The following is a 27,404-nucleotide window of genomic DNA, read 5'->3' on the forward strand; positions in this document are numbered from 1 at the left end:
GTACTTAAATCAGTCCCCCCAGAAAAACGCGATTATGCGATCGCTGAATTCAATGCAAAATCAGCCAAAGTCCGCATATTTATGCGGGGGCCGCATTTTTTCAAATACGCCGCACTTTCGCCGCATAAATTGCCGATTTCCGTGCAAAATATGCGGGGTTTGCATAATTTCATAATCCTCGCATTTTCGTTGCAAAAAAAGTCACATGTATCTTAGCAGAAAGTTGAAAAATGTTGCGTTTGCTTCACACAAGAGCAGCCATTTCCCCCTGTTTCCATGGGAACGTTATGAAGTGACGCAATTACGCGACGCCGGACAGACTCACGGAGGCGATTGAAATCTCACAAATCGAACTCGTATAACTGTCTGTCACACGTTCTACCGTCACATCGTTACTTAATAAACAACACAAGATAAAAGAAGTTGCATCAAACAGAAATTACCCGCACACATGGGGTGTTTGAGGCGCACATATAATATAACACTGCAGAGAGTTCAACAGGGAGAGCGCAGCTCTTAAAGGGGCCACACCTTATTTACACTAGTTACAGTCTGAAATAAAGATGAGAAATTAAATATTCCCAGCACTTTCTATGATGTAGTATGCTTGCTTATCAAAGGAAGTAATAAGAAATTACTCTTACATTAGCCTAGTGAGAACAGGATGTTGGGGGAATCACTTTTTTCTCTTTTTCATCAAACCGCAATTTTTGCAAGTTCCCTCAATTTTTGCAAATTCCAGCAATTTCATCGCATAAAATTGCATAAATATCCCACATATTCCATCGCATTTTTAAAGAAAACGGGCCGCATAATCGATCAATTTTTGCCCGCAACAATCACAAAAAAACTCAGCGTTTTTCTGGAAGGACTGAATACTATTATGGTAAATGTTAAATGTAAATCGCAAATTTTTTCACAAATTTTTGGAAATTACCACCACAAAATCAGTCATTTTGATCGCAAAAATCACAAAAAAAAAATCGTGAAATCCTGGAGGGACTGTTAAATAGATCAAAACAGGACAGATGAGCAGATCAGAGCGGGCTGAACTCCTCCGAACACTCGGACACAAAACTCAGAGGAGACAAAAGAGAGAGCGATGGGGAGAGAGGGGCGTGGCATGGGGAGAGAGGGGCGGGGCCAAGTGACAGTTGTGAGAGAGGGGCGTGGCATGGAGAGCGAGGGGCGGGGCCAAGTGACAGTTGTGAGAGAGGGGCGTGGCATGGAGAGCGAGGGGCGGGGCATGGTGAGCGAGGGGTGGGGCTGTGAGGGGCGGGGCATGACAGGATATGGGTGGGACCAAGTGAAAGTGTAGAGCGAGGGGCGGGGCATGGCGAGCGAGGGGCGGGGCAGGCCGGAGGGGGCGGCAGCAGAGCGCTGAAGTACGGAGACAGAGGCGAGAGCGACGGCGGCTGCTGGGGGAAGGTGAAGTTCCTGCAGGGGTAAAACACACTCCGGTTCTTCGGCCCCACCATCAGAAAGGTCTTGGTGTAGCTGTTGAGCGTGGACACGCCGGAGGACATGCAGCAGGTGAAGGCCACCCACGCCACACTGGCGAACACGAGACACGACGGCAGAGACAGAGCAAGAGACGGAGAGTCAGGGCTAGAATACATCACAACACTGCTATAATCTCAACTGATCAAAAAATACACTTCTATCGTCTTTTATTCTCAATAGTGCCGTATATCCGAGCGAAACGCTTCTGGAACAAGAACAAATGAAGGCGGGGCTTGATTGTGTCTGTGGCGAATTGATTGGATGGCTGTGGTTTGCTATTGGCTGATCTCATGTGAGTGACAGGTTATAGCCCCGCCCTCGTCTGTAAGTAAGTGTGAGTCAGTGTTATTTTGATTCAAGATTACCAGGATCATGACTTTAACACAGTGAATAAACACTTATTTAGAATAAACCCTTTATTCCATTAAACAAAAAACATTGCAAAACGAGTCTGGGTCAATCACAGCAATAAGCGTAAAGTGTGTGTGTGGTACTCACTAAAAGGCCCATGAGTATCTGTAACTGTGAGGTCTGAAGTCTTCAGGGCCGTTAGAGATCGTCACCTGGAACACCTGCATATACATCATGTGTGCCACCATCCCAACCAGCCCTGACACACACACACACACACACAGAGAGACGGTCAGATACACACAGTGAGTGTGTGTTTGTGTGATGGGTTTACGGTTGGGTTAGTGTGTGTGTGTGTGTACCTGCCAGGACCGTGCAGACGGCGGCGAAGGCGTTGAGTAAGTGAGCGCAGCGCTGCTGATGAGGAAACCAGTTCGACACACACAACTGGAGCATCAGGAGCAGAGAACTGACACACAACAGCCCCACATACAGCAGCTCCATCCCCACGTACAGACACACGATCCCTGCACACACACACACACACACACACACACACAGAAGCGCTTCAGTATACATTTAGTCATTGTGTGCATGTGTGTGTGTGTGTATGTGTGAGATTGTGTGTGTGTGTGGTTACCTTTCTCAGATTCAGGAGTTAGGGCCATGAAACTGCGACACTTCTCGTCTGAAACACACAGGCATCATCATCTTCATCATCATCATCATCATCTTCATCATCATCATTCAACATTAAGACAGAAGTTTTACTGCAGAGAACATGATGGGCAAGAGGATTCCTTCAGAACACACACACACACACACAGTGGTGTGTCGAGCTTCTCTCGGTGTCATGATCACTCGAGTCTCCACAGTGGTATTCATACATCATTCATGTTTAAATGTTTTTAAACCTGCACATATTGAATGTTAAATTAAAAAATAAAGTGTTCATAACTTATGGATATCGTAGCCAAGCATGTTAGTGTTTAAGGGACACATCAGCTTACACACTCTCAGATCCTCCCTGTACACACACTACACACGCGGCGAAGGGTCACATGACTCAAGGCCCCGCCTCCCCCGGGTCACAGCACGTCAATCAAAGTTCACAACACCGATGAGATAATGAGCGCAACTATCCTCTGTTCACGAGAGAGAAACAGCATGAGAGTGGACAGCGGGAACAGACGGGTGTGTGTGTGTGTGCTCTCTCCTCTGCAAGAGTGGCGTCTCTCTCTCTCTCTCTCTCTAATCAGCCGATCTCATGCGGCCACGGATCTATACCACGGATTTAGTACCGTTTATAAGCCAAAAATAGTTTTCGCGTGTATATGATTTACACTTTTTGCTGTGTAAAACGCACACACTCCACACCGCTAATTCTACCCAAGAGATTTACAGTGTGTTGCATATGCCCTCAAAAAAAAAAAAAAAAAACTAAAACATTTTTGGCGTATTTATAGCATGAGAAATTAAATTTGTGCTACAGATACACACTTTCATGAGATTACGTTTGATAATACAAAGGGCAACGGCTGTTTGTTTATAAACTGCAGCTCGGGAAAGATAACCGCGTCACGCATTAACATGAGTTCATATGCGCGTGCACGACATGAAGCGCACACTTTCCAGTAAAGCATCTATGGGACCAGTTACCTGAACAGTATGGGCGTGATGGCACTCCTCATTAGTCATTAGACACACATACTTTTAAAACAAGACAATGACTATCTGTCTCCAAGTCAGTTTAGTTACAACGAGATGGAAAGCAATCTACTGATATATTGCATTTAGAATATTGATTGGCAGGACATACTGGTCAAAATAGGATGCACATCTCTCAGTAAATAACCATCAAGTTTCAATTATTGCTTTTAGCATTTAAAACACAGCGACATTTAAAATGTGAATATAAATAAGTCTATTTCTGATATCAGGAATTATATTTTCATTAGTACTAACTAAACGAGGGAGGCCTGTAGTGGGAGCACTGGGGTGACAGGTGTGACTGTGGCGATGGCGAATGGTTTGCATGGGTCAGGGGTCGGGGGTCATGGGTCAGGTAAGAGAGACTTGCTTAGGATCGGCTCTGCACGCTCTCTACATGTTCCCGAGTCACGAGACGTCGCTGAGTAACTCCCGTCTGCAGCTCAACGCGAGCCTCAGCTCTGATGAAGAAGAGTGTGTGTGTGTGTGTGTGTGTGTGTGTGTGTCTCATGAACTGAACCTGATGATCTGAGACGGGAAAGCAGTACACATGATCACATGATCAATGACACGCATTCTCCTGCATCTGATTCGTCACACAGGATTAGAGCAGAATCTAAAACGAATCATATAAAGTTATCAGAGGCGATGTCTGACTCTCCGTCGGTTTATCCTGCGGCTGAAATAATCCTCTTTAGAGATCATCTCCAGTCTCTCGGCTCACACACTCGATCGAGCGCAGAACCAGAGCTGGTCTATCCACCACTGAGGAGCGACACGTGCACTGGGGGACTTACAGCACACTGCGGGAAACACCCAGAAGAGCCTGAACCCCGCCTCTGAGCACTCACACCTTCCTGAGTTGATCAAATTCCCATTTTTTAAACGTTTTAAGAATGTTTTTTTTCTTGGTTGTGGAAGTTAAGGGAACGTTCCTTTGTATCATTCTTCAAACATTGGGCACTGTTACTTTTGAAGGTTCTCTGAATGTTCTGAAACAAGTAGCTACATTTAAAAAATACTAACTGAAACGTTTCAGGGGGGAAAAGATGTATTATTAAAGACCAGATAACTTTAAATGAACGTTATATTGCCGTTACTGGAGGAACGTTTGTTCATAACTTTGAGAGAACGTTCTGAGAACGTGTTCAGAAATCTAAATGTTCTTGCTGTGAATCATCATTACCAATCGCTCAGTCTCACACTAATCTCTTATCCGCACGACTGAAACACACCAGAAACATCATGACTGTCTGAAGAACATCATCTCAAGGGTCTCGGGGTTGAGTTAACAAGAAACTGAACACCTCTTATGCGTTTTGGCCATTCATTTACACAACAACCGCCTGAACGTTTCAAAACAGTGATGTCATCAGTCTATAGGAGCGTTTTTGCAGATCGTAGTCATTTGTATGGAAAAGAAAAAAAATACAACTTCTCTGTTTTTAGTACATGGTTGTGGTGTAAACTAAAAATCCCTTAGTGTAATGCCACAAACCCTTCGTGAAGTGCCCGGATGGAGATCCTGTATCAGAAGTAGAAGTAGCAACGGATCACAAAATTCACCGTTAGGATTATTTACGTTTTTTGAGGCACGAGTCGGATCAGATTTTTTTAAAATATAAAGCTCACTTGAAGTTCTTCGATGCTACATCAAAAACTACTAGCCTAACTGCTGAAGTTCACATATTATTAAAACAAGTGGACAGTCTGTTATAAAATAAGAACAAATACACAAATGCACAAGCAGAGATGGATACTAAATAAAGTTACAAAGTCTAAGCTGAAATGTAAAATAACACTACTTGTTCACTGTAGAAATTAAATACAGTTTTATCTTTGTTAAAGCTGAATTTTGTTGTTTTATTAACATTAATGACAGACGAGAGAAGGAACATTAGGCTGTTGTCCCTTTAAGACAGAATGCATAGACCGAATATACTGACAAACATCCGGTTTCTTTCTCAACTGTTCACTTATGACATAATCTAGAGATTACTTGGCAAGAAGGGTATTTAGACATCATTTTGTGTGCATGTGTCCTATCAAGGAAACACGAAAGAGGAATCATTCTGTGTTCCAGCGCTATCAGAATTTATAAATTGGCAAGACAAAACACGTCCAAATGATGGCTAAATTTAGCAGTTAATTTACGAACTGCGGGACAGCTGATCCGTACAGATCACGACCACCTGCGATCCGTTGCACCCCTAATCACGAGCACTGAGAGAAATAAGAGTGGTCTGTCACCAAAGGCGTCGGTGAAGATGTTCTCCTGGCAGGTGGTCCAGAGCCCCGCATGGAAGGTGGGGAAGATGAAGCTGTCGTCGCCAGTCTCCCAGGAGAAGGAGCCGTCCATCACGCCAGACACCGGGGTGCACTTGAGGCGGCGGGCGGGCGAGCACAGCGGCTTGGGCACCTTCTGCTGGCCCACGCACCAGTACGAGGAGGAGAGCGAGAGCAGCGACAGCAGCAGAGACAGCAGTGTCTGCAGGAAGGAGAGGCGCGGAGAGCGCAGGAGCGAGAGCACTGACATGCTGTGGACACACACAGAGAGAGAGAGAGAGAGAGAGATCACAGACATGCTGTGGACACAGAGAGAGAGTCCCACGGAGGAGCTCTCGAAGGGTAAAGGAGGAGAGACGACAGGGGAAGGACCCGAGTCCCACGGAGGAGCTCCGGAAGGGTAAAGGGGGAGAGACGACAGGGGAAGGACCCGAGTCCCACGGAGGAGCTCCGGAAGGGTAAAGCAGGAGAGACGACAGGGGAAGGACGCGAGTCCCACGGAGGAGCTCCGGAAGGGTAAAGGAGGAGAGACGACAGGGGAAGGACCCGAGTCCCACAGAGGAGCTCCGGAAGGGTAAAGGAGGAGAGACGACAGGGGAAGGACCCGAGTCCCACGGAGGAGCTCCGGAAGGGTAAAGGAGGAGAGACGACAGGGGAAGGACCCGAGTCCCACGGAGGAGCTCCGGAAGGGTAAAGGAGGAGAGACGACAGGGGAAGGACCCGAGTCCAACGGAGGAGCTCCGGAAGGGTAAAGGAGGAGAGACGACAGGGGAAGGTCCCGAGTCCCACGGAGGAGCTCCGGAAGGGTAAAGGAGGAGAGACGACAGGGGAAGGACCCGAGTCCCACGGAGGAGCTCCGGAAGGGTAAAGGGGGAGAGACGACAGGGGAAGGTCCCGAGTCCCACGGAGGAGCTCCGGAAGGGTAAAGGAGGAGAGACGACAGGGGAAGGTCCCGAGTCCCACGGAGGAGCTCCGGAAGGGTAAAGCAGGAGAGACGACAGGGGAAGGACCCGAGTCCCACGGAGGAGCTCCGGAAGGGTAAAGGAGGAGAGACGACAGGGGAAGGACCCGAGTCCCACGGAGGAGCTCCGGAAGGGTAAAGGAGGAGAGACGACAGGGGAAGGACCCGAGTCCAACGGAGGAGCTCCGGAAGGGTAAAGGAGGAGAGACGACAGGGGAAGGTCCCGAGTCCCACGGAGGAGCTCCGGAAGGGTAAAGGAGGAGAGACGACAGGGGAAGGACCCGAGTCCCACGGAGGAGCTCCGGAAGGGTAAAGGGGGAGAGACGACAGGGGAAGGACCCGAGTCCAACGGAGGAGCTCCGGAAGGGTAAAGGAGGAGAGACGACAGGGGAAGGTCCCGAGTCCCACGGAGGAGCTCCGGAAGGGTAAAGGAGGAGAGACGACAGGGGAAGGACCCGAGTCCCACGGAGGAGCTCCGGAAGGGTAAAGGGGGAGAGACGACAGGGGAAGGTCCCGAGTCCCACGGAGGAGCTCCGGAAGGGTAAAGGAGGAGAGACGACAGGGGAAGGTCCCGAGTCCCACGGAGGAGCTCCGGAAGGGTAAAGCAGGAGAGACGACAGGGGAAGGACCCGAGTCCCACGGAGGAGCTCCGGAAGGGTAAAGGAGGAGAGACGACAGGGGAAGGACCCGAGTCCCACGGAGGAGCTCCGGAAGGGTAAAGGAGGAGAGACGACAGGGGAAGGACCCGAGTCCAACGGAGGAGCTCCGGAAGGGTAAAGGAGGAGAGACGACAGGGGAAGGTCCCGAGTCCCACGGAGGAGCTCCGGAAGGGTAAAGGAGGAGAGACGACAGGGGAAGGACCCGAGTCCCACGGAGGAGCTCCGGAAGGGTAAAGGGGGAGAGACGACAGGGGAAGGACCCGAGTCCAACGGAGGAGCTCCGGAAGGGTAAAGGAGGAGAGACGACAGGGGAAGGTCCCGAGTCCCACGGAGGAGCTCCGGAAGGGTAAAGGAGGAGAGACGACAGGGGAAGGACCCGAGTCCCACGGAGGAGCCACCTTTAGACACCTTTTAAACATGAAATTGCTTGCAGGGTCCTTACCTGAGCCTTGAACATTATTACAAACTATTTCCATACACTCAGATTTATACTTTGTGCCTCCTATATGAACACATCTCACCTTATCTGCACTATTGGGTGAGTTTGCAGCATTGGGAGAACGGGTTGTTACACTTAGGAAACCCTGTCCATGGTACACTGCTGGGTCACGCTTAATGAAAGCTGCTGAAAGCCAGGACAAAACATCTGGTGTAACGGTTCATAGGCTTACTTACACTCAACAACAGTCTGGCTATCAATCTAGCAAGGATTATTATTCAGATTCAGAAATTGTCGGTGATACCGCACTTCATCCTGTTATCAAACATCTTAAACCAGCTAAGCATATCGTTACCTTATCTGCTGATCAGTGCAATACAGTTCTTAATTATTCACCGGTAAGATTGAGGACACAATTCCGATACTCAGTCTTTAACATAAACTTTTCTAACTTTGAAATGATTAGAATTGACTCTATTGTGAGAACAGCAAAGTCCATGAACTCTTCCAACAAATCACTTCCCTGTTCAGTTATTCAGAACTATCTCGCGTCAATTCGTCCTCATATAACATCACTTGTGACAGTTCTGGATCTGTTCCTTCAGAATTGGAAATAGCTGCCATTACACTTTCCACTCTGGCTGGGACTGGGGCACAGTACAGAGACCGCTCCAGAGAGCGCCGTACACCATGGTGCACAAGCTTGGTGTCATTTATAATCCTCAGCTAATATTTGATGCACATTCAAAACATCTCAAAGATCGCCCTCTATCATCTTAGGAACATTTCACGACCATTTTTCTCCTCTTTGCCGATGCAGAAGGGCTCATACGTGCCTCCATCGGGTCTAGGTTCGTGTGCTAACCCGTTCTGCTCTCCGGGAACATCACCGTTGCACTGGCACTGATTATAACATTACATGGGACAGCACCAGCGTATCTTCATGATCTTATTAGTCCATACACTCGTTATCTGTTCTGACAACTCTCTTTTACTTCATCAGCCGCATGTAAACTCAAGAGCTTTTCCAATTAAAGCCCCAAGATATGGAGTTCACTTCAATATGCTTAAGATGCATCTATTCAAGGTTGTCTTTAATTTATGTATTGTTTCATTCTCTACTTGTTGTGTTTGTTTGTTTTTATTTCACTGGGTTAAATAAAGTGCATTACAAATAAAATGCATCATTGTTGTTATTATTATACCTAAAACACCTAATCATTCGGTTTACAATCTAAAAAGCCAACGCAAGACACATAGGGGTCACACAGATGGGTTACACAGAACAGAATAAAGAATGAAAGGACAAATGAAAGAACTGAATGAACTGAAATAAATTAAAGAACTAATTAACAAAGATGAACAAGAATAAAATAATATTTTTTAATGATAGAAACAAAAGAAAAAAAAAAGAAAAATGAAAGATAAAAAAGCATTGCAAATCAGACTCACCTTATTAAAGCGAATGGTGGATCTCCGTCCTTCAGATGTGTCTCACACACACACACATTTCAGAAACAGTGAAATATGACATCCAGCATCTCTGAATGACACACACACACACACACACACGCACGCACACACACACACACACACACACACACACACACACACACAAACAGGATTAACCTGAGCTTTAATCTGTCAATCTGTTCAAGATCAGTGACACACACTCACACTGACACAATGAACGCACACACACACACACACACACACACAATAAACTTCAATCAGCTCTAATACACACAAACACTGACACAACGAACTTAAATCTGTTCTAACACACACACACATACACAAACATGATGAACTTCAAATCAGCTCACACACACACATACACAAACATGATGAACTTCAAATCAGCTCACACACACACACACACACACACACACACACACACACACACACAGTCGTAATGTGATCATTTCACATTGAGGTAGAATTTAAAGAATGTTGTGTCAAATGCAGCACTAAGATCGAGTAACAAAAGTTATTCCATGATGAACACTTACTTGACGAATGGCTTCAGAGGTGCCGTAAATGACAACGCTGATGACATAAAAATACACACAAAAAATTAAGAACACAGACAAAGATATGTTAGAGAAAAGGGCAGATTGTCCACTCATATTTCAAAGAAGTGTTTGTTAAAGTGCCATAAACCATGAGCCGAACCAGCCAGCTACAACGAGTCACAACATTAGAAACTGAGATTAGATTGTCTTTTTGTCTGATTTAGAAATACTAAAGGTAGTGAGGGACAGAACAATGAGTTATCCCATGAGTTATTGTGAACCGCATAATCAAATTTAAAATTATATATACACACACACACACAGTCAAACCAAAATCTATTCAAGACATCTTCAACATTTCTCACAATATCCCAATTTATTCGCTATAGTTTATAAAATGGTGATAAACATGCGCAGAACTCAGTTCTCAGATCAGTGGATATGTGACCTTCTGTTGGACTCTCACACATGAATTATGTTGAATATCTGATGTTAAATATCTGTTCAATTTACCTACACAATTAGAGAATACCAGTTTAGCTCAACCAGTGACCAAGCAATGCTTCATGTTGTTCAGTGTGTGTGTGTGTAAAAAGAGCTTTAGCACTTACAGAACACACACTTCAGCAAAACATCACCGGCTCAAAGTGTCCGAATCATTTTTGGTCCCAGATGTTGTGTAAGAAAATGTGGGTATAATATGTAAGTTTCCTTTATTTTGCTCTCCTTACTCACACACTAATTACTAAACGAACTAAATTAACTATAGTATCCCACACCCTCTAGTACAAACATATAAAAACATATCTGGTGTCTGAATAATGTTTGGTTTGACTGTACACACACACACATATATATATTCCTCTGATTGGTATTTTCAGTAGAGCCTTCTGGGTGATGTAGTTTCCCATCACAAATTCCACTGTTAATCATGATTATTTATAAGTTAGTCTGATGGACCAATCGTAGCTCACAGTAGGCCCGTCTCTAAAGGCTAATACGTTATTAGTGCAAATCTACTTCAAAATCTCCATTTCAATGAGTTTCCCTGAGAGTTGACGAGTTTGGGCAGGTTACGCATTCGGCCGGATCAGAAACAGCAGAAGTGAAGCATTGTGAACAGACACACACACACACACAGCAGCTCTCCGTTGTATAACTGTATTCATGAGTCAGAAGCATATTGACAGTTTTCTAGTACATGTTGTTTTCATATGGTGAGTGTTTTCTTTGCGTTCTTGTTTTCAGGAGTCTTGTTTAGAAAAACGACAGCGATTGTTCTGGAGATGGAGATCTGCACTGCTTTCCCTCAAAACGCTGCAGGAATGTTAGTCTCGACCCGAGTAACTCACGAGTCCTTTACCTCTCATCCTAACGCTCTCCCAACTCTGAAAAATAACGCAATGTCCATTTGCTTGTCCTTTCTCTCGTCTAGAGCACAACACCCTTGGAGGTGGAAAATAAGAACACTTATCAAAGGAGCAAAGATAGACACGAACAAGCAAACTCTCTCACACACACACACAGGCACACCTTCGAAGGCAATATATGTGCATCTCCATGACAACAATGTCTCTGTGGCAACTGGACTTCCGCTCCACGTGATGTCACGAGTATGATGTCATAACAGGTCGACATTCTGGTCCTCCTGATACGGACATTCAGTCTAAAATACTGATTAAAACAATAGTGATGTTTAAAATAATGATAATATGAGTTATGATATAAAATACTACATATAACTGGTGTAAATACACTGCCTCTCTCTTGCCCTGCCCACATGGTCCCCTTCCCTCCTTCAGTTCTCTTGTTCCCAATGCGGAGCTTCAACGAACTAACAAAGATAAAGGATGACAACAGCGGACTCAAAAGTCAAACATTGCGAACTGAAGTCCTGTTTTGAAAGGCAGTAAGCGTTACTTCATCTCCATCTTCTGCTCTGTCCTCTCCACAAGGGGTTGTTCACCACAGAACAGGCGATGAATGGAAAAACTCTCAGTTATTAGTGTTCTTTAGAGAAAGTCTTTACATTCCAAAATGTGTCCGTCGGTAGCCATGGTAACTCCGATCTCGAAGCATGAAGGCGTTCCCACTTCAGCTGAACTCACACAGTCAGGAATCTCCGTCTCTGCTGGGAAGCACAGGCACAGGTCAACGACGGCACAGGCTAACAGACCTAGCGCAACACTGAGTCCACTCACGTCTGATCTGTGCGCGATTCGTGTGGTGTGTGTTCATCCTCTCTCTGACTGCTCCAGGTACACGGCTCCAGGCTTGGCGATTCTGTTGCTCTATAGAAACAGAACGCATATGTGCACAGATACACTGGAAAACACATTTATAGACACACTGAAGAAATAACTGTAGATAAAAATGGAATAAAATAAGTCATGGGAATGAATACTTAAGCCGTGGCCACCATGTGACTAAAACAAGGGAAGGAATCAGCAAGTCGTGGCCACAACTTCACTAAAACGAGGGAACGAATTAAGTTGTGGGATACAATTCTTAATTTGTGGCAACTATTTAACTAAAATGAGTAAAATTGACCACATTTCCATTGTGAAGTCTTGTTCTCTGACCTTGTGCTTTGGACACCTCAGAGAAAAGTTGTCTTCATTTAGGGAACAATCTGTAAAAAAACAGATTATTTAGCACTGAATGTCAGTCCCTCATGTGCATTTTGTCTTGAATAAAACCAAGTGCAGCCCAAAGTGATGCCACATCTCACCTGCTTCTATGGCACAAAGGTAGTGGTACCTCAGGGTGCAGCCTTTACTGTAGCAGCCCAGGGTGGAGCCCACCATCTCACAATGGGAGCAGCTCTGAGCAGTGGGATTAATCACAAGAAAGGAGGAACTAATATTAACAACATGTCAATGTTACAGCAATAAGCCACATATTAAAAACAAGCGGCAGAACTTTCTACTCACGGTGTCTCTAGCACCATCTAGCGCCTCCTGAAGGCCATACAGTCTCCCGTTCACCAGGTATACGCCACTGGTCCACACGATGCAGCCCTCGTGCACCCACAGCTCCTCTGGGTCTAGAGGCACTAGTGGGAGCTGGGTAAGTTGGGCCATGGGGCCCAGAGAGTCCAGGCTGGGTGGGGGAGGCTGGAAGGGCAGGGAGGCTTTGCTGTTGATGGGAACAGTTCGAGGTAAATCCTCACTGGACTTATGTCTTCTTTTGAAGCGTGGATGGGATGTGAGTTTTCTGTGCTGGGGCCTCTGTTGTGAATTCTCGACATGCAACTGCTTCAGCAAGAGTTCACTATTCAGATCTTGTACATTTGATGTACCCAGCCCACTCAGTTCAGCAGCCGGATTCCAGGTGTGAGCAGTTACCATTACTGTGGAGCTGCTGGTTATAGCAGTGTGGAAAGCCATTTCTTCACCCATGCTGGGAAAGACAGTACCAATGGGGGTGGCTGGGGATGTTAAGTTTGTTGCCTGACTGACTGTGCAATCGCTACCAACATATGACTTGACATTCTGCGAGTCTTGTAAACTTGTATCCTGGGGAGTCGAGTCTGTCGGAATGGATGTCATACTGGAAACTGTGGTGGCAGCCCCATGGTAGGACAAGGTTTGTCGGACTTGAGGTGGATTCTTCGGGAGCTTGGCTGCATATTCGGCTGGGTAAAAAGGACCATAGAGATCCCCGAGATGCTTGTAGTTGGCCCATTTCTGGCAAAGACAGCATAGGAGGCGACCAGTGTGTCCAGTCTCTGATATCACAGGCCCTGACAGAACATATCCAGATGTAGGAAGTATCTTCCCGGATTGCAAGGCAGAATCAACTTGCTCTGAAACCCAATTTTCTTTTGTTCTTTCATTTTCCTTTTCTTTTCTCACAAGCTGAGATGACAGCGGGGTATTTAACAGGACATCAGCCCCTAAGTGGCCAGCTTTGCCTCCACCTTTTGATTTTTCATCCTCGGCATTAATAATTGTACAGACTGCCCCAATCTCTTCAACCTTTTTCTCCACATGTACGTAAGGAGCGAAAACATTATTTCTGGTATCTGGGAATATTCCACAAAGGGTCATGCTTCCCCTACCGCTCGTTTGAAGGTCAACCTCCTCTTTGGGAGCCATTCCTCTCCTCCTTCTCTGATTGCCACTTGTACCAGCAGTCTCGTTGCCCTCTTTCCCCTTTCTCTGTTTATGTTTAGCAGGCTTCAAATCTAACTCTGGCTGGGTCTCTTCACACTCTACATCCTCCTTCACCACCTGGGTTTCAGCAGGAGGGACTAAAGGTGGACAGGGTATCTGGTCAGGTGGTGTTGGTTCTTGGGACACTTCATCTGGTGTGTTTGGGACTGGGACAGGCTGAGGTACAGCTGTAGGTGAGGGAAGAGGAGAGGAGGGTATGCTTGTTGCTGCATTCTGAATTTGTGCTTGGGCACGTTTCTGCTTATTCACACTGCCTACTGGGCGACCCTTTTTCTTCCCTGATGGGAAATACCCTTTGGGCACCATGTTATCTGACAGTTTAGACTCAGAACATGTCAACCCGAGAGAATTCATCTGGTGCTGAGAAGCTCTGGACAGAAGGTGGTGCCCAGGGCTCTGGCCAGTGGTGGCCCCATAGTAATCCCCACCTGGGTAATCATCAAAGCCCATGCCAGTCTCTTGCAGTTTCTGCCTAAGCAGGTTAGCAGCTGACTGCTCGCTTCGCCGGGTTTCCAGCTGTTGATAAGTGTTTGTGAACTGCTGTATGTCAGACAATGCAGATGAAGATGGAGGAGGGGATCCCTGTACAGGACAAGGTAGTGGAGGAGCTGGTGGAAGGGGTCCTAACAAAGTAAAATCATCCTTATTTTCACCCACCAAAGACCCTGAAGAACCAGCAGCACCTAATCCAAAGTCAAAATCTTTAGGCAACCTTCTGAGGGCACAACTGCGAGAAGCTGTTGAACCTGGTTTGAGAGACTGAGGATCACAAGAGAAGGCATCTTCAACTGCTCTGTATGGCATGAGATCCTCTAAAGTATGAGAATCATCTAGGTAAGATAAACAGGCCTCTTCTCCTTGTGGAGCACCAGCGAACAACGTGCCACCCTCAGGGTCAGGCATGTCCGAGGTGTAATGAGATACTTCCAAGAAGTCAGATTCCACATGACTGTTGTTGAAGTCATTTTTTTTCACACTTGGAGTAATTTTCTGCACGATTGCCTCAAGTTTCAGACCCCGACCCTTTCTTGGGGGAAGAAACTTTGCTTTGGACTGAGGAGGTGAGTTTGCACTGGATATAGAATGCGGAGTCTTGGGAGAATGCAATTTTGGCTGAGTATCAGTACTGCTAGAACAATTGTTGATTGCATGTCTAGAATCAGAGTGGGACTGAGATAATGGGGAGTGATAAGCTGATCCTGGCCGCTGACCTGGAACATCCTGATGCTGCCTCTTAGCTGGAATAGGAGAAATAAAAGATCGAACTCTCCTTCTCATGATTAAAGGGTTGGTTTCAGCCGATGCTCCAGTTTTGGTTAGTCTCTGCCCCTGCTGAATCCCTTGGATAGCCTTAGCAGTGTGCCCAGCCGGGCTAATAGCACCAGCTGAAGCCACTGAGTGGAAAGATTTGGCAGTGTCTTCTGCGCTCTTATCTGAGATGTCCTCTTCTTTAAGTTTAGGGCCAGCATTTGTAACTTTTTGAGAAATAGCATGCTCACGAGGCATTGCAGTCGGTGGTTGTCCAGGACCATCTCTTTCAGAATAAGCATCCCATATTTTCATGTCAAAGTGTGAACGGAGATAAGAGTGCTGCCGAGATATGTGATGCTGACTAGGCAGAATATCACTTGAGGATTGGGATTTACACTTCTGTTCAGGGAGTCTCTGAAGAACGTGCTTGTCCATACCTCTTAGCCTTTGCCTGTCAGGAGTCCAGTCGGGTCTGTCTTGAGGGGGTAAGCTCTGTGGAAACGCTTGTAACTTGCTAGTAGAGGGTGTGGTTTTAGAATATGCTGATATGGTGTGGAATGGTTGATGAGTTATAGGATGGGAGACCATTTTTTGTCCATCTATGGTGTCACTGAAGCCATATGCTCGGAAACGATCAACTACCTGTGAAAATGACTGGTGTCTTGGTGGTGAGGACAAAGGATTCGAGGACATTTGCGAAATATATGGCACGTTGCTGGTGGCTTCATTGTTGCCTTTGGCACTGCTGGGTTTTTCTAAATCAGAAATAACATCTACAGGGGAATGAAGGGGCTTGTTACACTCCTTACTGTGTGGCGTGCTGCAGTAACCATCCGTGTTCTGGCCTGCAGCTTCAATCTTTAACGAGTCCTCCTTGTTTTGTGCTTTCTTTGCTTTTATTTCTTCCTTGCAACATTCTTGACCGTTTGATCCAGAAGAGGAAAATGGCTGCTGAATGACTGAGGGTCCAGTGGCCCCAGAGTGTCCCCTCTCTCTTTCTGGTGTTGTTCGTCGAGAAGGAGACACATCGCAGATTACCGAGCGCCTTCCTGAGGACGTGGATGTCTGAGATTGAGTGTGACTGATAGGACCACATGCCAGTGGCTCAGCTTCCTGTAAAAGCAGTTGTTCCACAGCAGAAGGAGAGGGACCATACCTGGAGGGTTTTCTGTGCTGCAAAGAATAGTCAGCCAAATTAATGTGCTTTGGAGGGGCTCCTGTTGTGAGATCTAAAGACTGCTGCATGTGGGTGGACTGGCTTGGAGACAGATTGGTTTTGCCTTTTTCTAAGGAGATCCCATGAGTCACGTTGGGCTTATGTGCTTCAGAATCCCAAGAGGGATGAGGAGGACCTAAAACTATCTCATTATCTGATCCCTGATTTTGGCTTGTATTCGGTTGTTTTCCAGAGGCCATTTGACTGAACTGGACATTAAGTCCACCCATAATTGTCTGAGAGCTCATTGCAGGTGAACTCAAATTTTCAACCATACCGCAAGGTAGTCTAGTTTGATAACGGTGCTGGGATGGATCTTGAGGTTGTTGATGAACACTTGCTGTCTGGTCAGGACGTCCATAGCGTCGATCTAAGTGATGACCTTGGAGGACTTCTTGCAAAAGACTTGGAAACGATTGCTGAAACTGGGAACTGCTATCCTGACTTCTTGAGACGATCCCTCTCCCCCCTCCAAAGCAAAAACACCAATCTCCTTTCTAGCAATAGACCCATAGCTGGCCTGCAGCTGATGATAATTCTGGCTTCTATTTGCACCCATAGCACTGCCTAGTCCCAACTTTCCCTTGCTCTTTGTAGAATTGAAATGTACTTCAGGATTACTGTATTTAAATGAGACTGGGTGAGATTGAATAGAGGGGATGTTTTGGCCAAATTCTTGTTTAGGGGAAATATCATATTGTGAGACATATGTGTCCATGCACACTTCCCCTTCTCCATTGTGATTTCTTGTCTCTCTTAAGACATTGACATCATGTCGCTCCTCAGGATTGCTGTGTTTGTTTGGGTAATGAGAAACAACATAACGTGGAGATTTGGCTCCCGTGTGCTTGCTTGATTCATTGTTCGGTTCAGAACGAGCAGAGACAATAACCCCAACCCCTCCAACATTATGTTGCTCTGAAACATTCACAGTTTTACTTGGATTTTCAAAATGTTGTGCATCTGTCTCCGCTTCATCCTGTGTGGTAGAGACCGACAGTCTATTCTCTGAATTTTCTCTATCACAGGGAGGATCTGCACTTTCAGCTTCGCTTTCTTCATCTTTTATCATTTTGATCATTCTTCCCTTATCATTAATTCCAGGGTCTCGTTTTTCTGCACAGTTCGGATGTGCTGAGGGCACGGGAGATGCTGGAGCAGGGGGATGTAACTGTTGTTTTGGGCTGTGTTCTGCAGGAGGATGAACTGATGGTGGTGAAGAGGAGGAGGGCGTCAGGGTTTCTGGTGTCTTTGTTTGAGACTCTCTAGTAGATAACTGTTTTGAAGCTGTTGAAATGCCTCTAGGGTTGACCTGGAGATCCAATGCCTGTTCTGATGACATCTGACTCTGTGATGATGGGTAGCTCTGTGGCTCAGAGTCATTGCTTGTTCCGCTTGCTTGCCTAATTCTCTTGTATTCCAATTGCTGATGCCCTTTTGTTTCCAGCATCTCAGAACTCTCTTCATTCGCTGAGGTCTGACCACTGGCACTGGCAGTCCCAGGTTTGTTTTGGTTGCCCGGTAAAGACTGAGATCCCTGCTGCATCTGAAGGTGATGTGCATTGTCTCTGCTCTTCCTCTGAGGCAGCACAGTGTCTGTTAGCAGCATGTGCTGCACTGTATTAGGTAGATTTTCCACTTGAGAGGTCAGAGCATTTAGACTATTTAGACCAGGGTCCTGCAAGAGTTTTTCATGAGGATACAGGGCGCCATCTTCCCCTGGACCGCCTCGATGACCTAGTCCTAGTCGGTTCTGACTCATGGAAGCGTGACCGATCCCTGCGCTGTGGTTCAAACCAGCCACTTTAGTTCCTACACCGCTGCCACAACTACTAATACTGCTATTTGAATTGGGAGTGGGGCTCAGCTGAGGTACGGCCTGCAGAAGGCGTCCATGGCTTTGACTGATGCGAGTGTTTGAAACAGAGGGGTGTGATGGAGTCTGCATATGCGTAGCTGCACTATTAGCCTCTGAACTCCCCATTAGTGGAGACGAAGAGGAGCTGCAGCTTGGAGACTGTACAGCAGATGGAGCAGGGGAGGGATTAGATATGGGACTGAAATTCTGATGAATGTGAGCCTGTTGACTTTGGGAATGCATAGGAGATTTGGTGAGGTCTTGAGGGGGTTGTGAAGGCAGAGCAGGGCTAGAGGAGACCGATGAATGGGGCAGTTTGGACTGCAGGTTTCCGTGGTGCTGCATTTTGAGGGAAGCTTCATAACCTGCTCCAGTGCTGTGCTGAGAGCTACGCTGGGAACTGGGAGCGTGCTTGTGAAGGGACTGAGATTGGGGCGAATATGGAGGATGAGCAGACGACGAGTAGCTTTGTCCCATATTCTCACAGCTGTTTGAAGCAGATGAACTTGTGTGAGTGTTTGGATTAGACTGACTGGGCGAGTTGTTCATTTTGGCATCCGTACTGCTGTTGCTGATCACGTCGTATCTTTGCGGTGGAGAGTTGTACATTCCAGTAGAGTCTGAGGTTGCATTAATTGGGGCGTAGTGTCCGAACTGAGGGGGCATTCTGTTTCCAGAAAGCGGGTACGTCCGGTGATGCTGACCTTGGTGTAATCCTTGATGTGAGGGGTATTTCGGGCCATGCTGGCGTTGATGCATTTGAGCACCTGATTGTACTGAAGTAGAATGAGCCATACTGTATTGCTGGGAAGGAGAAAACGAACCAGCGCTGCCACTATTACTACTCCCAACTGCAGAGCCACTGCTGGAGCCATACTCCATAGAGTAGGGAGAAATCATTCCAGAGGACGACCCTGAACCAGACAAGTGCGGGTACTGATGAGGTACATGTCCATCTAGGTTCGTGTACCTAAATCCCGCACCATACGCCGCTCCGCCTCTCCTGCTTCTTTCTCGCCCACTCACTGAGAAGTAATAATCCACACTGTCTTTACGGTAAGAGTTCCCTCCACCTCCTCCACTGTGAGTGTTTCCCTGCGCCATCTCTCCAGCTGCTCTCCTGGCCCCATAGCCGTGCACAGCAGGAGCGTGTAGCAGATGCTGTTGGCTCCGCAGGTGCAGGAGCTGCCCGTGACTCTGCAGGTTAGGTTGAGCTTGCTGCATGGCGTAGTCTTCGGAGGTTCTGGGGGACACCTGAAGGTCTGAAGAGTGGGCTGGATATGGGGAACTGACAACACTTCCTCCCCGGCTAAACCCTGGATGAACAGGGACTGGACTATTGGGAAAATTCTGCATTTTTGTGGTTTAGACTTTTGCAAAATCTGTTATTTGTAACCTTTCCTACGATAAGGATCCAAATGGCAAACTGGAATGTTTATTATTAACTTTGCATTTAAAGAAACCAAGATACATATGTAGCAGCAATGCCCCAGCAAATGTCTGCTAAGCAAAATTGAGATTTGAGCTAAATTTGCTGCTCGAGTTAAAAAGTAAATGGTAAACAATGTGAAGATGGGAAATGCAGCAGCAGCAGCAATTCATTCACAAAAATGGTGTCACGATTGCCACTGTGGCTTGGCACTAGATCCAAATAGCTCAGATAAATGAAAGATTAGTATTGTCACAAAATGTAAAAATTCTCCACCAAAATTACAACTCAGTTACGTTTCATTGCGAGAATGTCAATATCGCGATACTGTAGTGCGATAAGTCTCTTTGCCGTTTGGTAACTGTGCAAATGGTTGTGGGTAGCAGCCATGCAGTCGGATTATACGAGTTCATCAACTGGTTTGCAACAAAAAAAGAGAAAATATTACTCCAGTTGGCACATGTATTCACCGACACTGAAAATAGCTTGAGAAAGATCAATACTTCAAGATCATGATTTTTTTTCATATTTCCTGTGTAACGGGGATTTTCTGCACTCTCTCAAGTATTGTTTCAGTAAGGTCTTTGCCAACAAATATTTTCCAGCTGCTTCCAAACATTTTTCCTTTTCCATGTTAATTCCACTCCAGCAGGATTGTTGTTTTGTTTCTTTGCTCGTCCAATCCTTACAGTACGGTGTTTTTCAGCCTAGCTTGTCCTAGCCTCAGGTTTTCCATAGTCAGTAACATGCCATCCAGTCGCTCGTTTCATCCGATCTTTTCAGTGTGATAGTGTCTTGCTCTCTCTCTCTCTTGAAACAGGAAACTTGTGAGGGTCTGAAAACACAGGAAAACACAGCATATTTCAATGTAAATATTTGCTTTAGTGCTACACTCATATTTATAACCAAATAACCCAAGTGTAGAGTGGGGATGCACCGATACGGATACCAGTATGGGTATCGGGCCCAATCCTGCACTCATGTACTCGTACTACTACTCAAAAGTAAATGTATCCAATTAGTGGAATCTTGAACAAAATATAGCCTAGTAAAGCCTATCTGGCGTACACAAGCTGATAAGAGAAAGACGATGATGGCGTTCACATGCGCACTAAGAATTGTTTCTATAGTTATGTGCATTTGAATTAGGGGTGTAACGATAGACCCAAAACTGACGGTTCGGTTTTCCCACAGTTTTGACGTCTCGGTTCGGTTTAGAAAGCTAAAATTGCTAATTTACACAGTTGTCAATTTCATGAAAGATATTTTAAACATACATTAAATAATCAAGATATCATTAACAGGTTAAGTAAAATATAGGCTAACATAGTGCATTTATTTAGTGCAAGAGTTAATTTAGGAACCAAAGTTGTGGACACTGAATCACTTGCCTGCTGAGGTAAATATAATGCTAGTGACAAGCTACGCTGTTAGTTTTATTGACGACTTTCCGCTGCTGAAACACAGATTGAGCGATTACACGAGTTATGACGCTCTTTGAGAGCCAGATTTTGAATTTTGTGATCAAATAGACAGAATTTGAAAGATTACACCTTGCTTATTATCCAAAGTAACAAAGCGCGGAGCGTGTTATTTGGTGTTAATGGTGGTTAGGCTACAAAACTGAATTCGTTGTGTACTGTACTCCTAAGACATGAGGTCCATTGAGCCGGGCGGGGCGGGGCCGGGGCTGTTCGGTACACAATGAGAGTATTGCGATTCGAATAGAATTTTTTGGTTCGGTTCGAATATTGTTACACCCCTAGTTTGAATATATGTGCTTTATAATTCTCTACATGGGGTTTATAATTCTCTACAAAACCATGCCTGAACAAAACTACTTGTCCTGTCTGTAAATTTGATACAGAATTTTGTTTTATTTTATCACTTCGGGGTAGGGACGCGAAACGTGTGTGTGTGTGTGGGGGGGGGGGGGGTATTGTGTGTGTGAATATTGTGTGTGGTGGGCGGTATTGTGTGTGTGTGTAGAATTTGTGTGTGGATATTTGTGGGGGGATAGTGTGTATGTGAATACTACATGCACCTTTAAAGTGTTGTACAGTCACACACACAGCTGGCTGGGCCTCAATACAGATTCACTTCACATCTGCAATCCGGATTATCTCTATCAATGATCAATGTTTCATAATCGTGTCCAATAAACAGCGTTCAGTGTGCAGACAGTGTGTCCCAGCACTGATTCAGGATCAGAAACACACAACACAGAAACAACTCAGAAACACACAGACGACTCCAAAACACACATGACTCTGAAACAGCACACACAACTCAGTAAAACACAACCTTTAGAAACACACAACTCAGTAAAACACAACCTTTAGAAACACACAACCGGCTCATATTCCTTCACATCTCGGAGGAATCTGTTTAGAGACATGTGATCTCCCAGCATGCACTGGGCCAGAACGGTCACATGACACACGGCACAACACTCCCAACACATTCACTGCCAGCAACAGTTTACAGTTACAGTCATAAGAAACTGAATTCCAGACACAATTCCTGATAAAACTGCACACAGAACTATAAACATTGACTTGACTAGAAACCTTCAACATAAAAGCTTGGTTTCTGTATAGTGCAATGTGCTTCCCTAAGTATTATAAAAATAAGAATTATTATTGAATAAGAATAATAATTAACATTCAATTGTGTTAAATATGTATTAAACCATAAAACATACAGAAACAGAATTTGTGTGTGTGTTAGTGTGTGTGTGTGTGAGGGTACAATGGATCTCATGTGAAAATAAAAGACTTCATAGGGCCATATTACTGTTAAATTGAATAAATCATTAGTTTGATTTAATTCAATAGCCTCTATGCACGATCGCTTTCGGGTTCGTCTCAGCGCGCCCAGTCACATCCGGTGCTGCATCGTCAGTCTACGGTCAGAAGCCGGTTTTGCGTGGAGATAGTGTCAAATTACACTTGCTGTTTATAAAAACGTCCTGCGGTTAACGTGAATGATGTCAACAACACTGTGAGGCCGTTAGCGGTCACACAAGAGTAAAAAAGAGAAGTTATTTGAATTCGAGCTACATCAACAACTTTGAGGGTTAGTATTCTCTCATATCATACGAAATTCGACTAGCGAATCAGCGTCTCTAAAATCGTTGTCTCCGTTTCTGAGAAAATTAATTTTATTAAAGTTATGCCGCTATTGGCCTGCAGAACGCGCTTCCGGAAGTAAAGACGTTGACTGAGAATCTTTCGGACTCTTATGGTGCGTCTTTATTATACTTGATCACTATGTACGTTTGCGCACACTTCAAAAGTTAAATTTCAGTCAAACTAAACGAAACTGTAACGATCACTATAACCACAACTGTAACGATTAGGACCCTATGATTTCCACGATCACGGAATCGCGGACAGGATTGCGGAATTGGCAAATTAACGTGGAATCGAGGGGTGGGAATCGCTAGGCACCTCACGATTCGATTACGATTCTGCGATTCGATTCTAAATCAATTATCTGAATCTTTGTGTGTGTGTGTGACTATAAATACTTTGCTTTAAAAGTACAAACTAACTAACGAACAATATATTTTATAAACACTGCAAAGAACAAACAGGAAAATAAATGTGTGCCTGAACTTATGCAGTCTTTTTTTTCTATATGCAGATGATTCTGCGCTGATTGTTTCTCACAAGGATAAGAATATGATTGAAAGCATACTTAGCACAGAACTTCTAAAGGTTAGGATGTGGATGGCTGATAACAGATTATCACTTCATTTAGGGAAAACTGAATCTATATTGTTTGGAAAGCCTCATGTTTTAAGGTCCTAGCTGGAGATATTGTAATTACTGCCAAGGAATCAATCAGTTATCTTGGATGTATGTTAGATTGTAATTTATCTGGAGTAGGTCAGGCCCAAAAGGTAATCACCAAAGTTAATCAGAGAGTTCGTTTTTTTTGGCCAGAATATCAGTTTTTGAATGAAAAAACAAAGCTAATTTTGGCAGGAGCTTTGATTCAGCCATTTTTTGATTATGCTTGTGGTGCATGGTACAATGGTCTCACAGTAAACCTGAAACATAGGCTTCAGACGTCTCAAAATAAATTAATAAGGCTAATTTTAGACCTCCCCATTAAAACTCATCTGGAATCTTCCCACTTTGAAAGGGTGGGATGGTTGAAAGTTGAGGATCGAGTGTCTCAGATGCAGCTGGGTATGGTACATAAAATTGTTTATGGAGATGTTCCCAAATATTTTAGAAATTATTTTAATAGAGTAAACGAAGTTCACAGGTACTCCACTAGGGGTAGCTCAACTGATTTTGTACCCCCAGATTTAATACAACAGTCTCTTCTTTATGTTGGAACTACCCTTTGGGATCGGTTACTACCTGGTACACTCAAGACAGTATAGGTAAGAAGTATAGGTAATTTTACACAAGGTCTGAAAGTATGGTTTAGGGGACAATTGTAGTTTTTATAATACCATAGTTTATTTTTTCTATATAATATGTATGAAGTTTGTTAATGTATGTGAATGATTGATGTGTGATGTGTTGACACTTGTCTTCTTCCGCTGCCTTTATAAGAGACCGAAATGGAAATAAGTCTTCGGGCTTTATTGTGTTATCCCTGACTACTTTTGTATTTGATTTTAATGTATGAAACAGTTTCACACTGTTTTCATATTTTTATATTTAAGTGGTCAAAATCAATCAATCAATCAACTAGCAGCATACTTGTAGTAAATTAATAATATAACAACGACAGGTACAGCCGAATGTTTTTCCTCCCCTGGGTGGAAACGCGTCATACGGCTTCTCATATTTGTCGTGTTTCCCAAATATTTTAGTTTTATTCTACAAAGCTGACAGCTAGTGTGGCTCTTGACTGTCCAGCTCCTTTCCCCCTTCAACTTCAGAAGCCAAAATATTTCCACACGTCAGCTTTTACCGAGCGTGTTTGGATCTCGCGCGCCACAGACGGTCCGGCCACTGCACTTCCGCGCTTCAGAGTTCCGTCTTTTGCATTCCGTCAATATTACGTTATTATAAATATGTCTAAAGTTTATTTATTTATTTATTTATCAATTTTTGACATTTGTGAATCGGTTCAGAATCGTCCACATCGCGATGCATCTAAGAATCGATTCCCCCCCCCCCACCCCCCCACCCCACCCCACCCCACCCCTAGCGGAATCTGGTGTTAACGCGGAAATTTACATATTTGGTTTGAAATTCTGTTTGATATAATTGTAATTTGACCATCGGGTGTGGATACTTAAATCAGAGAAGATGATTGGGGCAGGTCACGGCTGGATGATTTGCATTTGGCTGCGGATTCGGGCGACGTTGAGCTCATCCGCTCAATCTACAGCAGTCAGACTCTGCAGGCGCTAACAGCTCGCGGTGAAACGGCTAACGTGCTTTGTCAAGTTCAGGGACGCGAACACATGTATGGTCAAAAACAAGAGAGGTAATCGAAGCCCTCACTCGCAGAAAATATCAAGATTTCCACAGCACAGGATATGAGGGCAAAAACAGTATACACGCGCGGCCCCTTAACGAGCTACCTCCAATCAGTGGAAGAAACACATCCTCTGCAGGTCCAGTAGTTTCTACAAGAAGCTCGTTCAACACGCACAAGCGAACAAACACCCGTCTATAAAGAGAACGAACAGTCCTGCACCTGAGGCTTTTCTCTAACTCCGACGATCAGGGTTGTGTTTCGACTCTACACTTCGACTGATCGTAGAGCGATTACGCCAGCTTCAGCTTGCGATACTTTTGGGGAACGCAGAGACGATCCTCTCTTCCTCTCGTAGATCTGTCGACTCGATCTCAGTTTAACGATGCAGAAGCGTGACTCGCGAACATGGGCGCTAGCTTACATTAGCGCAGTAAGGCGTGAATCATTTAACTAAATAACTGCTCGACTTGGACTAACAGCCGCTGTTCGATGCTCGATTTTTAATCAAATTTCAATTCGATATATGCATAGATTTGGTCATAGATTTTAAATTATGCAAACATTGAATTGAAATTTTATTAAAAAAATCAAGAATCGCAGATAAAAAGAGATTCGCAGCCCTACCGCACTCCAGGGTGAGCACACGTTTCCCAGCATGCCTCTGGATCAGACGCACGTCACCCATCCAAGTTGTTTAATTAGCAGAGTCTTAATGAGGCTCTTTAATGGCATCATTAGTCATGTTGACACGTGTCTGTCTCACACAATACCTGTTGTGTGTGTGTGTGTGTGTGAGAGAGTGCGTTTATGTGTGGGTTTCTCTCACACAATACCTGTGAGTTTATGAGTCTGTTAACCAGTGAGTGTGTGTATGATCTGCTAACCAGTGTGCGTCATCCGCTAACTAACCTGTGTGTGTAATAATGTTTGTAATGCGTAATGTTTGTGTATAATAATGTGTGTGAGTGTTTGTGTAACGTGAGTAATGCGTGTGTGTAATCATTTGTGTGTGTGATTAATGCCATTTTGTTTCAGGACTAGTTTGCTGTAATTTGACATCTGTCATTATCTGAGATTTTTTTTCCAGGCTGAAATAATAACAATAACAACAACAAAGATGATGACGATGATGATGATGATGATGATAAGGAGTTTGCAGTGACACTATCACTGTGTGTGTATGTGTGTGTTCATTAGATAAAATCAGAATCTGGAATTAATGAGGGACCTCCGACATGATATTGACGGAATCATCTAGAACCAAACCTCCTCCATTCTGGTCTATTCTGCTGGTTTCTCACAGCACATTAGCATTAGCTCTTTAGCATGGCTCGGATTCGCGCACAAACACCGAATAAACGCGTTCAATCCGCAGATTTATGAACGCGTCAGAGGAGCGAGCCAGACACACATCGACGCTCGCGTTCCCTGGATATAAACGCGTTCCTGAGGCGAATCGCGAACGAGCGGATCACTGATGCTGCAAACACACAACAACGCCACAGTAAACACACACACACAGAGAGAGAGATGTCAGATAATGTGGTGTTTTTACCGGACAGGCCCGTCTGATGTCCCCGAGCTCGAGTCCCGTGCTCCCCCGCTCCCCCTGCACCGATCCGCGGCTGCCGCGCCGAGCTCACCCGCCTCACGGAACCGACCGGGCCTCGAACTCCACCGACACGGAGTCGCTAACGTTTTTTTCTCTTTTGTCTTTCTCTTTCTCGCGTCAGGAACAGCGAGAGGAGCTCGAGCGGTCCACGCGCGCCCCCCCCTCACGCGCGCACCGCATACATCACGCACGCGTCTGACGCGCACATCTGAGGAATCACATCATCACACTCACACACAAACGACGCTTTACCTGGAGCCTTTCTTTGCATAAAAGGGTCTTTATAGTGGAGAAAGGTTATTAAAATGTGCTGACCGCTGAAGAAAATGTTTACTGTTCTTGTGGGACCTGAAATGGTTCTTCCATGCTGATAAACACCTTTATTTGTAAGAGTTTTCAGTCATGATGGTGAATATCTCGGTTGTTTGTATGAGAACAGTTATTACTAATGTGTCAGTCAAACATGTTCTTAGATTTACACT

The 27,404-nt window shown here is 45.1% G+C and overlaps 2 protein-coding genes across 2 annotated transcripts; both read right to left on the reverse strand.

Annotated features, from left to right (window-relative positions):
• Nucleotides 1-4: 4 nt before the first annotated feature.
• On the reverse strand, nucleotides 5-6,112 carry gsg1 (germ cell associated 1). Its single transcript, XM_039656880.2, has 5 exons — nucleotides 5,815-6,112; nucleotides 2,495-2,542; nucleotides 2,217-2,381; nucleotides 2,002-2,113; nucleotides 5-1,554 (listed from the first exon to the last, which is right to left on the reverse strand). The coding sequence occupies exons 1-5, from the start codon at nucleotides 6,098-6,100 to the stop codon at nucleotides 1,038-1,040; spliced, it is 1,128 nt and encodes a 375-aa protein (XP_039512814.2). The 5' UTR covers nucleotides 6,101-6,112; the 3' UTR covers nucleotides 5-1,037.
• A 4,959-nt stretch (nucleotides 6,113-11,071) lies between these two features.
• On the reverse strand, nucleotides 11,072-27,404 carry tcf20 (transcription factor 20). The gene is given in 7 exon segments (XM_039656877.2): nucleotides 11,072-12,052; nucleotides 12,126-12,215; nucleotides 12,507-12,556; nucleotides 12,656-12,749; nucleotides 12,858-17,041; nucleotides 17,044-20,691; nucleotides 26,866-27,404. Coding segments are annotated over 5 exon segments (7,125 nt in total). The 5' UTR covers nucleotides 19,784-20,691; nucleotides 26,866-27,404; the 3' UTR covers nucleotides 11,072-12,052; nucleotides 12,126-12,158.

Source organism: Pimephales promelas, chromosome 3, assembly GCF_988280905.1.
Source record: "Pimephales promelas chromosome 3, fPimPro1.hap1.1, whole genome shotgun sequence".
Classification (NCBI taxonomy): Eukaryota; Metazoa; Chordata; class Actinopteri; order Cypriniformes; family Leuciscidae; genus Pimephales; species Pimephales promelas.

What these genes read in the sequence shown, in the direction of transcription:
- gsg1 (XM_039656880.2), bottom strand. Translation starts at nt 6,100, where the DNA reads ATGTCAGTGCTCTCGCTCCTGCGCTCTCCGCGCCTCTCCTTCCTGCAG. An exon ending in AACTCCTGAATCTGAGAAAG is followed by an intron (nt 2,382 to 2,494) that starts GTAACCACACAC and finishes GTGTGTGTGCAG; the next exon opens with GGATCGTGTGTCTGTACGTG. An exon ending in CGTCTGCACGGTCCTGGCAG is followed by an intron (nt 2,114 to 2,216) that starts GTACACACACAC and finishes TGTGTGTGTCAG; the next exon opens with GGCTGGTTGGGATGGTGGCA.